Source organism: Aspergillus niger, assembly GCF_000002855.4.
Source record: "Aspergillus niger supercontig An04".
Classification (NCBI taxonomy): domain Eukaryota; kingdom Fungi; phylum Ascomycota; class Eurotiomycetes; order Eurotiales; family Aspergillaceae; genus Aspergillus; species Aspergillus niger.
Window position 1 is genome coordinate 954,975 of NT_166539.1, and position 12,727 is coordinate 967,701.

A 12,727-nucleotide genomic window follows, 5' to 3' on the forward strand; every position below is an offset into this window, starting at 1 on the left:
GCGATTGTTCAGGGTTGCCTAGAACCAGCCTTTGGTTCATGTTCAGTTTCTTTTTCCGCTTTGCTTTCTCGGGAGGGAAAGGCAGCGAGCCAGGCATAGGATCCAGTAAGAATTCCCCATGACGTGGCGCAGTTGCTCGGATGGTGTATTGCCGGCAGACAAGGGAAGGAATAGGACGATGGATCCTGGAAGCCTCATGGAAGCTGGATGGAGGAAGTCCAGCGAGGCTGGCGTCATCCCCCACCCGCGGAATATGGAATTACTATTGATCCGGGTGGACTGGGTTCTGCCGGGTTTCTCCGACCTTCCGAAAGAGTAGAATGATAGTCCCTCATCTCCATTCTAATGGCTATTTTCATCGAATAATCAACTCATCAATAATCCACCATGCCAAGGATTATTCCATCATGACATGCAGTCACTTGCTTTGCTGCTACGCGGGCTGTGCTGCTTCCCAAGCGGGATCCAAAAGCTGCTCACCGAGTTGCTGAGCAACACATCCAAGGCAAGAGTCAACGTCAACCGCGTCCCCCTACTCCGCACTGCATGTTGTGTATGCTTCGAGTCCAAACCCTTCTGAGCATAATGCAAGGCACCCTTCCCCGGTTAATCCCAGGATCCTCATCCTTCCCTGTTGTTAGGCCGTGATGGTGGCTATAGCTCCCCCTCCATATCCCTCCGGACTTACGCGGACTGTGCTTGATACTTGCACTCAAGACTGATTGCTTATGTCGAGCATAGAGCATTGTCGCTTACCTTGCGTTCCCGGTTTTCCACTGTGAGCGATTATGAATAGAAGCAGGCCCGTGGGTGTCCTACCCATGTTCCTTGTATGGATAACAACAATGCTCGCTATGTATGGCTGAATGGCGTGTTGTACCGTGGGTGGCATTGCCATCTCGCCACCGGACTCGCAATAACCCGCCTAAGTCCATGAGTCCGGAAGGTCTTGACCAGGGCAGGGTTCCCGGCCGATCCAAAGGCTGCTCAATGGAGCTGGATCCACAGTTGGCTTGTGCCCTGCATCGCCCGAGCCACTGATACCGCTTCTATCTCATAGCCAACTTCCAGATCGGGTATTTCTCATAGAATTTCCCCCTCCACAAGGCCCCAATGCTCATGACGTCTGCTTTCATTGCTCCTTCAATCCCGAAGCTTCCAGGCCCGGCGTTGTCGGACAACTTGCAGCTTGTTTATTCGCTGTCCGGTGGTGCCTAGCGGGATCAACGGTGGCCCTCCATGTTCTTTTCCATGGTCAACTGCCAGTCCAGCAGAAGCAATGCAACTGGCTGAATGTCTGTTTCTATTTTTTTTCGAACTGCTGTGCTGTGGAGGCGTGCGTGTTGACTCTGTCCGGTTTACACAGTATCACCGGCAATTGCCCATGACGTGCCTTTTATGTACCCACTATAGTTTATAAATATTGAGCGTACCCTGGGCTTTTCAGTTTGCTTGTTAGTTTACCCCGGCCAATAACTTTCCCAAAAAACAATCTTTATTCTTATATCGCCCTTCCAATCCGTTCGCTTGCTTTCTAGCTGTCGTCTACTTTCGCTTTTCCAAGTATGAAGAACGTTGCGACCCTTGCAGCCTTCGCTGCTGGGGCTAATGCCCTTGTTGGCCGGAGCGACTCTTGCTGCTTTCACCTGACAGCTTCTGGTGATGCTTCTGGCACCATTGGCCAGCTGGGTGATGGTCAGAACCGCATTGGTGGTGGACTGCCCGCCACCCAATTCTGCATTGACTCCAATGGTGGCATCACTGATAGCAGCGGACGCGGTTGTGTCGTGACTAGTAAGCTATCCACATATACATAATATCAGGTATGTTACTAACCACACATGTTGACAGGCGATACCACGCAGTTCCAGTGTGACTTGGGTAAATCTCCTATGTCGGGTTTCTCCATCACCTCCTCTGGTGAGCTGGAGTACAACGGTGACGCCGATTTTGTTGCCTGCCAAACTGGCGACAACAACGAACTGAACCTTTACACCACCGAGAACTCCTCCGTCACTGGCTGCGAGAACATCAAGTTGACAGCTGATTCCTGCGCGGGCTCTGGTGCTGGTTCTGTTGGTTCTAGCTCTGCTCCGGCTTCGACCCCCGCGCCTCAGTCCAGCACGCCGGCTCCTGCTCCTTCCTCCAGCGCTCCAGGTGTCCCTGGCGCTGGTGCGTCGACTGGTTGGGTTCCCGGTGGTCCTGCCTCCAGTGCTTCCGTGCCCTACGGTCCTGGTCCCCAGTCTAGCGGCGCCGTGCAAGTGACGACCGTCTATGTGACTGAAACCTACTGTGGTGCTGAGACTACTCCTGTGGTTTCTGTTCCTGGGGAGAGTACTGTTCCGCTGGTTCCCGTTGGACCCGGGTCTTCTGCTCCCGCTGGCTCCCAGCCGGCCCCGTCCGGATCCCCTGCTCCTCAGCCATCCGAGACTCCATCCTACCCTCAGTCGTCCGAAAGCCCTGCTCCTCAGCCTTCGGAAACTCCTTCGTACCCCCAGTCCTCGGAGACCCCGGCCCCCCAGCCTTCTGAGACTCCCGCTCCTCAGCCCTCTGGCTCTCCTGCTCCTCAGCCATCCGGGTCTCCGGCTCCCCAGCCTTCCTCCTACCCCCAGACCTCTGGAACTCCTGCTCCTCAGCCGTCTGGTACTCCCTCTTACCCCCAGACCTCCGCGTCTCCCAGCAGCGCTCAGCCTTCTGGCACGGCTACCCAGTCGTCCTCTGCCAGCTGCCCCACCGATCTCTCTGGCGACTATGAGTACCCTCACTTGATCGTCCCCATCAACTCTTCTACTCCCGACACCGCCTACGGTACTCAGTACTTCGGCACCGTCTCCTCCACCGTCTCGACCATCTTCAACTTCGATATCCCCTCTTCGGACTCTGGAAAGACCTGCAGTCTGATCTTCCTGTTCCCCACCAAGGATCAGCTTGAGACCTCTGACTACACCTTCAGCGGAGACGGCAAGATTGACTTCTCCCAGCTCGAGTCTGCTGCTAGTGAGTCGACGACCTACAACAACGCTCCTGGGGTCAAGCAGGACTACGGCGACTTCACCGTCTCGCCTGGCAACTCCTACCTGATCTCCACGTTCTCCTGCCCGGCTGGCCAGACTGTCAGCTACGAGATGAAGGAGGCTGGTAGCACCTACCTCAACTTCTTTGAGGACTACAACCCCTCTCCGTAAGTATTCTCCATACCATCTTCTATGAACCATTGCTAATTGAAATCTAGTCTCGGTCTGTACATCACGGTCTGCTAAGCTCGTCAGACATAGCGATCGCATCCGGCATCACGCGAATATGATTAATGGACCCGTTATGTTTTCTATTTATTGATTTTTATTCCCTTTAGTTTTAAGACATGACCATTCCTTCTTTTGATACTTAACCGGGCGCCGGATACGGTCTCTGACCGGAGAAAATACTGATATTGGAAATACAAAAATTGGCTATATCAAGGATATTTTTCGGCTAGTAGCGGTGTATTATAAGCTATAGCTCTCGGGTCTAATTACATTAATCAATTGTGCCTATCAGACATTTGATACGAACACGTGTAGAACCGCTTTCATAGACATAAGCTCAGAGTTCTTCATTCGGCTCAATTGTCTCATATGTTCAACATATTGCACGCAAATGACGATGTCAGTCATCGAATGGTTGCCAATCGGACATGTCATCCAAACCTCTTTCTGATACCAAACAGGGTAACTCCAGGTTCCCTTTCAATTAAACATAGTATAATCTAAAACGTAACGTGGATCCCATCTATTCCGATGAAAAGTGGGCTATGCAGGGTAAACTGGACTAAGTGGACATGAGACCCCGGCCCACATGATATCCATCAATATCCACCCAGGCAGCACTGTTTCCCTTCGCTTACTGTGAACACTCCATAGAGTATTACTAGCATGAGCACAAAATTATATGCTCGCTTATTCCATTAGTACGAATTAAGGGTCCAGAAAGGGTTTTCAGCATGTTGCCCCATTCGGGAGATCCCTTCCCTTTGTTTCCACAACGACGTTATCCGTCAGTACCCGGCTCTGAGGACATTGCTCCACTCGAATTGGCTGATGTTATGAGCAATATCTCCCAATTCTATTATTATGTAAAGGCTACTTAAAATAGACAATCATTTTGGGATTTTCTCAAGTGATTCTTTGTCTTGGTTTTTCAGTATGAATGAATGCCATAGCAGCAACAGCAAAAGTAAGCGTAGTACGTAATGAAGCTGCGTCATGTGCTTAATATAACCAGAAGGCTCTGCAATGATCTGTCATGATAATAGTGTAGTACAGTCTGTGGCCTGACGTGGATCTGCAAGAGTAACCGCATGGAACTAATCTGATGCTCTACACTTCGTGTTAGCATTCGCGTCTTTCTTGGCTGCACGGCTGCGTCGGAACATCTGGAAAGCATGCCATCGGCCACACGCTGATCTGAAGATCATTGATGGGGCAGTGCAAGGCTGTGGTAGATGATGAGCGTGTTGGTAGATAGTAAGCAGTAGGTCATGTGGAATGAATTTAGCAAGGAGCAGGTATTATGGCTTTTGCAAAAGAAAATACATGTTGCAGGTTGGTTGTTTCCTCCAGGGTTGGCATTATTTGTTGCGTAGCTATCTTATTTGGTACCCAAAGTCGTTTCAATAGCAGAGAAGCTGTACAGATATAACTCATCCAACGTTAATCGGCTTTACAGGAGCAAGTGCAACCTCTTCCTCTTTATCCCGCATTCCATATCTGCGTCTATACCGAGATAAACATGAAGCTTTCTCACGAATCCAACGCTTAATCTTGCACCAGATGGTAGTGGACTGTTGTTCATGGATCTCGGTGAGCTGAGCTTGAAGATTGCTGATTTCCTCGACTGCTTCTCGAAGATCGTTCTGGACTTGTGTTTTTGTTTCACAAGCGACTGATAATTCGTTCTTAGTGCTGTCCAAGTCCGCCGAGACGCTAGCAAGTTGAGCAGTAATGGTTTCTATCTGTTCCTGCTTGCTGTCGACCTCTCTGCGCATCTTTTCGTTGGCATCTTCGAGGCTGTCTTTGGCGAATCCCATATCGAACAAATCGCCTCTGATTTCGTTCAACCGTTCCTGCTTTCTCTCAATCTTTCTGCGCATCTCTTCATTGGCATCTCTGAGATTGCTATTGTTGCATCGCACAACAGACAATTCGGCTGTGATCTCGTTCAGCTGTCCCTGCTTGTCATCAACCTCTTTGCGCATCTCTTCATTGACATCTCTAAGTTTCTCATTGGCGCGTTGCATATCGGAGAATTCGGCCGTGGCTTCCCCCAGCTGTTCTTGGAGACGTTCACATTCTTCTCCCTTTGCTCTAACCTCTACCACCAGACCGGCATTCTCTTCGCGCAAAGCTTGACACTTTTTCTCACTGGTCTCAAGCTTAGCCTGTAAATCACTCATCTCCCGCATCTTGTCCTCCTCTCCCCTCCTCTCCTCTTGCAGTTTATTCGCCAACGCTGAATTTGCCTTTCCCGCCTCTACCAGCTCCGAGTACTTGCGCATATGCCTCTTTAATAAGACCGAGAGGTTCTTCTGCGGGTTATCTTCGTCTGGTGGGAGCAAATCGCGACATCTCTTGACCTCGGCTTGAAGTATCTGATGTACTGTATGGCTCGTCTCTGCCCGCTCTTTATACGCCGAGTATAAATTTGCAAGACTAGCAAGGGCATAATGCCATCCTGACACAACCTCATGCACCTGGCCACTATGATAATCGCATAATCCCCACTTAGCTAATACTTTAAGCTCGTCGTCGTATATCTCATGTGGTAGTTTCGCAGCTATCTCGTCCAATGTTTCCCGGACAATCTGGTATTTTGTGTAGGGGATGTCCCAGCGACATCGACTGTCGTATCTGGAGCGCGCGCGACCAAGACAGAACATGCCTCGCTCGTGAGGGCCCTTGGTGATTTGGAGGATTCGGTCTGGGTCCCATAGTGTGGTGGTCATGGTGGGAGCATTCTCTGGTGATTTGGTGGGGTTCTTACAACTTTTCCAGGTGGAATATGGAAGCACATATATTGTCTCGACCCCTGTTCTCGAGTGCGGGGTTTGGAAATGCATAGCCCGCTGTAGCTGCACGATGCTGCGCCGCCTCTTACGATGGATTGTGATCCTTGCTCTGTTGTGGCCAATCGACGCCTGGACGAGGGACGACATAGCCTTGTGGATAGGTTAGTTATCACATCGTTAGCCGCCGTCTATGCTAAAAATATTACAGCTGGGAAACAAGAGCAGTTGGCTAAACAAACACTTTCTCAATCAGAACCTTCTTTTGCTTTTGTCGTCCCCTTATTCTTCAACTACTTGACCTGTTCATCTTATACCCAGATATTGTGCTTGGTATCGTTCTTCTAATCCTTCTTATCCATGGCACCATGGTTTCTTTCTAAGATCATTTCCCTATTAAAATCTAGGTATGCTCAGATATCTTCCTGATATAAGCGGGGGTGACTTTAGAATCCCTTATCATACTGGTACAGTGACCCTGATTATTCTTCAGCTCTGAAAGATATCCATATTTAATGTGAAGATCAATTGGAGCAGGCTATGCATATGATTAGGGTAATGAGAGGTAATCAACATCGACATCACTTTCATTCGCAAAGATGAACGGCATGTATCATAGGGTGTACTATGTGGATTGTAATGATTCTTGTGAGATAAGTGCTTGAGTTCAATTGAAGGGATGATTTCGTTTACAGATATAAGGAACGAGGAATTTCTTACATGGCAAAGAATAAAGAAAAGCAGACCACAGGCACGAATGTAGAGTTATGTAGTAGTAATTATCCAACATCCCTAATCCTCCGAGGGTGAACGGAGACCTATAAAAATCACATCACCTGTTTCACATCCCACGATATACGTGTTCCCGACCCTTGTCGAGATATTTCCATTAATTCCTCGATATTCTGGTGGAAGCCATAGTATTTTATCTTCTCCAAGCCTTATCCAATCATCATTTAATGGAATGATGTAGCCTTGAGCTTCATGATGGATTTTGTATTCCTTTCTATTAGTGTCGAGAAGCCACGAATATCGGTCGGTCTTCTTGGCTCCCAGGGTCTGCCGTAATGTGCCGTCGGTAACATTCCACACTTTGACTCCCATCCAAGGATCGCCTGACGAAAACAGCTTGCCATCAGGTGAAAATTGTAATTCCTCTGTTGAGCATCCCGTGAGGACATGTTCCACCCTACCTGTCGAAGTATTCCATAGCCTCACGTCGACGTTGCCTCCTATATGGCTAGTGGCTAGGAGATTCCCAGATGGTGAGAGAGCTACTTCATCAACATCATCGAAAGGTATAGTCAGGGTTTCATGCAATGAACCATCTGCTGTGTTTCGGAGTGTTGCTTCCAATGGAACCGCGTAGGATATTAGCTGACTGTCCAGGGAAAACGTAGCATGAGTCCGCAAACGGTGGCCCCTAACTTTCTGTTCGACGGTCCACTTGCATAGTCCTGTGACCACATCCCATAAGCGTGTTTTGTGTCGCGAAATGGCCAAAAATAAGTTTCCGTCTGGCGAAAATAACATGCATACCATACCCCCAGAATTGTCCGACGATAAGGTATGTTGCAAGTCTCCGTTTGATACATCCCATATTTTGATGAGTCCGTCCTCTGAGGACGCAGCTAACAGATGACCGTTTGGTGAGATGGAGATATTCGTAATCGCATTTGAATGACCCTGCAGTACGCGTTGCACTGTACCCGTGAAAATGTCCCAAACTCTCACTGTTGTATCCGACGAGCCACTTGCCAGAAACGATCCAGTTGGCGAAGGCCGCACGACAGTCACGCCATCTGGATGTCCTCCTAGAGCATGCATCTTTTCAAGTCGAGCCGTATCCCAAAGCGTCACCTTATCATTTCTCACTAAAGCCACAAGCTTGTCGTCTGGTGAGAACCTGACTAGGTTACTTCCCATATTGTGGCTTACAAATGTGGATAATATTGGGCTGTGGCCTATGTCCCAGATATTCAATCCTCTTGCACAAGCCAAAGCTAGCAATCTCCCATCATGAGAGAAAGCTATGGAATTGATATGGCAACGAGTGGCATGGCAGCGCAGAGTATGTTGCAGGGTTCCTTCACATAGATCCCAAAGCTCCAATATGCCATACCTTGACCCAGTGGCTAGTAATTGTCCATCTGGTGAGAATGCTAATGTTTGAACTTCTTCACCAGGACTTCTCAGTATATGTCGTGGTTCGGCCTTTGCTGTATCCCAGAGCTTTGTTGTGCCATCCTTCAGGGTGCGGACCAGTAAACTACCGTCGGGCGAGAGGTTGATCGTTGTTTGTCCCCCAGACATAAACTTTTCATTATTCCCGAAGGGTGCAGTTTTCTGTAGCTTTCCGGATATCGTGCTCCATATTTCCAATGTTTTGTCAGTGGATGTCGAGACCAAGTGCTCATTTGATAAAAATGCCATCGCAGAACCCCAATTAGACTGTACTTTTAAGGTATGTTTTAGAGTACCGTAAAGCGAGTCCCACAGCAGTATTTTGTCGAATATCAGGGCTGCCACTAACTTTCCATCTGGTGAAAATGCGCATTCTCCACCAAAGGGAGTACGAGGCACTAGCGTATTTCGTAAGTCACCAGTGCTGGTTTCCCACAGCTTCAAACTTTCGCCAAGTGTGAGGAACATTCGTCCATCTGGAGAAAACTCTAAGCTCTCAACCATATCAGATCCAGTCTCGACTGTTTGTAACTCAGCACCCCAGTACTCAGGCACTCTGGGTAGCTGAGAGAAATATGGTGGGACACAGTGGAAAAATGTGTTTCTGATCGTACATTTTTCTGGCGCGAACAGCAATGCGGAGGAATACAGCTGGAGCGGAAATTCTTTGGCGATAGAAATATTTTTCAAAGTGAATCGTTTTGCATCGTAAAGAAACCTGGATATCAGATTTGCATGTGACCTCTGTATATAGTAAACATCAGTAAGTTTGGTTGGCTAACAAGGAAGATGACGGTTACCTGTACAATCGAGAGTAACATATTGACACTACCTATTGTTTCTGGCAGATGTGCTAAGACACTCATTGCTTCCAGCCAGTGAAGGAAGTGAGTCTCGAGAAATTCATGCACTCCATCCTGATCAGAAATATTCAAAGCTCCCTGGGTAAGATGATGGACCCAATATCGGGTAGCGTAGCGCAGTTCTGCTGGAAAATACCTTTCAATTCGTTCGGCGCCAATATCGTCTCTTGATGTTCCATGACCAGGCAGGCCGCAGATGTTCTGTCGAAGTCCATGTCGGGGATCCATCATGACTGCAATACACTTATAGGCCAAGTCGCGATGTGTTGACTGGCCGTCCACCGAAAGTTTTGTAGTTTCTCTTGTGGCTGGATGAAGAAGGAATTCTCGGAAGGAAAGATGGAACATTCGGACTGGTTTATTGTTGTCACTTGGAATATTGAGTACTGAATGAAGTGAGTCTAGTCTGATGCGAATGAGGTTCTCTTTCATGTTGATCAGGTTTGAAAGCGAAGCAATGGAAAGTGGACTTTCGAGAACAACAATTATTCCAACCACCTGTTGGAATTGCTTTACCAATTCACTCTGGGCTTGTTGATCCTGCCCGCCAAGGAGCCTGTCCAGAACAGGCAAGTAAGTTTTATCCAGCTGGGAGTTGTTGTATTGACGTTTCATTATGTTGTTCAAGCTGTCGTCTGGATCCCATCGGTAATCCTCTAATAAGCGGCATACAGTTGCAGCGAAGATGAAAAGCGGCATTGCCATGTCGACTAGGGCCTGAGTTTTGATTTCCCCAGGCCATGTGTCTTCAAGCTTTCGCTTCTTTCTAATTCTCGACAGTCTGTCCTCAAAGAACACAGCCATATCGCGCTCAACTGTACAGCGCTCGATTTCATGGAGAGCGACATCTTTGTGTTCGCCTTCTATTTGTTCAAAGCCCTCGAGGATCGGGTGCTCGGGTCGACTGGTAACGAAGACTTTCAAGTAAATGGCTTCCGATTCTTGCAACCGGGGTAGAAGTTGGATGATCGTCTCAATGCTTCGCTCCTCACACTCATCCAGGGCATCGACTACAATGACAATCGGTAGGCGCTGCCCATTGCTCATTTTCATTTCTAAAAGCGGCTTCAACAATAGATGGTCGAACTGTTCCTTCAGTGACTTGGAAACAATCAAGTCGTCCTCCATTGCTGTCGCAATCTCTTTCCTCAACTGGGGGAGAGCAATCATGAATTGCTTAGCGATAGTGGTGATGAACCGTGAAGCGTTCCCACGATCACCCTCACCTCTTTTGAAAAAGAAGCTTGCTCCTAACAGCTCTCTCTCCTGCAGCTTTCGCGCCACTGTCCGGGAGATTGTTGATTTACCAGTTCCAGCTACACCCCTCAACCAAAAGATAGTCTTTCCCTGAGTATCATCTACCCAGTCCATGATACCATCAAGAAGCTCAACTCTCGTATTCTTCAAGCACTCAACCTGGTTCTCATCCATGTGCGAATCGAAGTGAGCACCTTCAGCTATCGGCAGCTTGTCAAGTTCAATTTTCTGGGCAACATTTCGGACATCGTCGAGAAGCCGATCAATTCCGAGAAGTATACTATTTGCCTCTTGTTTGCGCTGCATTTCTTGATGCATTTGTAGCCACTTTCCCAGATGCTCTTCTTCTGTGGCGATTGAGGATTCAATATCTGTCAAGGGCAGGTTTGCGAGAGCCACCACACTCTGCATCAATCTTTTTCCTGTATTTGAGCGATAGATGGTCATTGCCTCGGCTGCATATTTTAGAACAGCGATATAGACCCTCAAGATAGCATCCTCAATCTTATCGTTCAGCTCAGAGCCATCATCGCGGTAAAGCTTCTCCATCACAGCATACCGAGCTAGGATGTCAGTCAAGATGGCAGACGACTGAAACCAGGCCATTTGCTGATCACGATAATTTTGTGTCATCTACCAATGCTATGTTAATCAAGTGAACTGCGTATATAGATTAATGTCAGACATACAGTTAAGCCCAGAGAAACGACAGTCCAGGCACTCGATGCGTGGCCAGTGGGGTCGAGTGCCACGATTGCACTGATGATATCCTTGCAGCTCAGCGTGGCAGTCAGAATCTTGTTTGCAGCATCCCGAAGTTTTGAGTCTTCTCTTTTCGACATTCTAATCTGGTATTGCGCTTTGACAGTTTGGATCACTTCATCTAATGTTTTGTATACATGATTTGTATCGGCATTCTCGTGATTGTCGCTGCTCTGTTCATGTTCTCTCACCGGCTTCATATACTGGCGTTGCTTCTCATCCAACGTGTCGTATGCCTCCTGCCAGAGGTTCCTTCTTCTAGCCTTCCCGTCTCTTCGTGGCAGAGTGGTTTCAGAGCTTAATGGAACCTGATTATCCTCTGCTGGCAAGGCATCTGTTTGAGATTTTGGTTGAGCTACTGGCTCTAGGGTCGAACAGGTACCAGAAAGAGCATTGGACGATAATTTCGATGGATTATCTGAGGAATCGGTGGTTTCTTTCCGAGGCTGTTTCTTGGAGTGTCTCTTGCGAAAGGGATTTCGTAGCTTGGGACAACCCATGATGGGCGGGGATTGATGCGTGTTTACTCGCTTGTACAGCTCCGGTCGGGGATCAGCAAACGACTTTAAAGCCAACAAAGAATATTTGCTTTTTCTCAGCTCTCAATCTAAAGGCCGAGAGCCTAGCAATTTTCCGCGTTTCCGAGTTGTTCCTAGTGCTTCATGCATGAGTTGTCGCCCAACGATAGGGCGAAGTACACGTAGACCCACTAGGATTCTCGCATTAAGTACGCTACAGAGTAGGTCAGCGCGGAAAACGATTCGATATAATAACATAGGAGCTGTGGGCTACCATGAACCTAGATCATCATAATCTGTACAATATAATAAGAAGCTCTATTCCATGGTTGTTAGTCACGGGTGGTAAATACACTTTTATACGCTCATATCAACATCTCTTGCAGTTGCAGCGAGACAAAAAACAGCACCCGCCATTTCATATGCATGAAAGTTTCAGAACTGATGTTGATAGTATTTGCAAGAGGTTATGGCATCCCCAATCATTAGCGCGCCAATTTGCTCCTGATAAGATCATTCCTGTCATTAAACATCTAACAATGATATTGGGGGAGACCACAGAGAATATCTGCCCCTTGTCCAGCAACTAACGGGCTATATAATGACAGTACGTTTGTGAATCTATATATTTGCCATAATGGGAACCATCCCAGTGCGGCGTTCTATTCTTCAGCATGATTGGAGCCGCCTTGAGGAAGCCGGGAGCCTAAGAACTTTTTGGAAGAAAATTTGCTCTATTCTACCCACCTGCCCAGATTTGGAATAGGTTTAGACATAAAGTATGTCTTATCTTTGACAAAAGAGCGATGCTGTCGATGCTCCCGTCTATCAGCCGCTAACGACATTCAAAAAGCGATGGATATATGAGAATAAGCGACTGCGCTTGCAGGCTTACTAATCACATTGTGACGCTGTGTAGACAGCACCAGATACGAGTGTGTGCTCCGCGAACAACGAAAGGCAGTCCATGGGTTAAGGGTCAGCAGCAGTGTGCTTTGATGGCTGTGCATTGCTGTGGTGTTGACTGTATGAAGGTGAGGGAAGGTGAGTGAACAAACGCTAGAATTGCTAACGCTTGGTAATAGGGTCTAGAAACTCCGGAT

The 12,727-nt window shown here is 47.9% G+C and overlaps 3 protein-coding genes across 3 annotated transcripts; 1 reads left to right on the top strand and 2 right to left on the bottom strand.

Annotated features, from left to right (window-relative positions):
* Nucleotides 1-1,565: 1,565 nt before the first annotated feature.
* Nucleotides 1,566-3,260, top strand: An04g03830 (uncharacterized protein; the record flags this gene model as incomplete). Its single annotated transcript, XM_059747442.1, has 3 exons — nucleotides 1,566-1,794; nucleotides 1,852-3,181; nucleotides 3,233-3,260. The coding sequence occupies 3 exons, from the start codon at nucleotides 1,566-1,568 to the stop codon at nucleotides 3,258-3,260; spliced, it is 1,587 nt and encodes a 528-aa protein (XP_059600508.1).
* Nucleotides 3,261-4,678: 1,418 nt separating this feature from the next.
* On the bottom strand, nucleotides 4,679-5,980 carry An04g03840 (uncharacterized protein; the record flags this gene model as incomplete). The annotated part of the gene is made up of 1 exon (XM_001401713.1): nucleotides 4,679-5,980. One exon carries the CDS (start codon nucleotides 5,978-5,980, stop codon nucleotides 4,679-4,681), a length of 1,302 nt encoding a protein of 433 aa, XP_001401750.1.
* Nucleotides 5,981-6,832: 852 nt separating this feature from the next.
* Nucleotides 6,833-11,606, bottom strand: An04g03850 (uncharacterized protein; the record flags this gene model as incomplete). Its single annotated transcript, XM_059747443.1, has 3 exons — nucleotides 6,833-8,968; nucleotides 9,025-10,977; nucleotides 11,034-11,606. The coding sequence occupies 3 exons, from the start codon at nucleotides 11,604-11,606 to the stop codon at nucleotides 6,833-6,835; spliced, it is 4,662 nt and encodes a 1,553-aa protein (XP_059600509.1).
* Nucleotides 11,607-12,727: the final 1,121 nt, after the last annotated feature.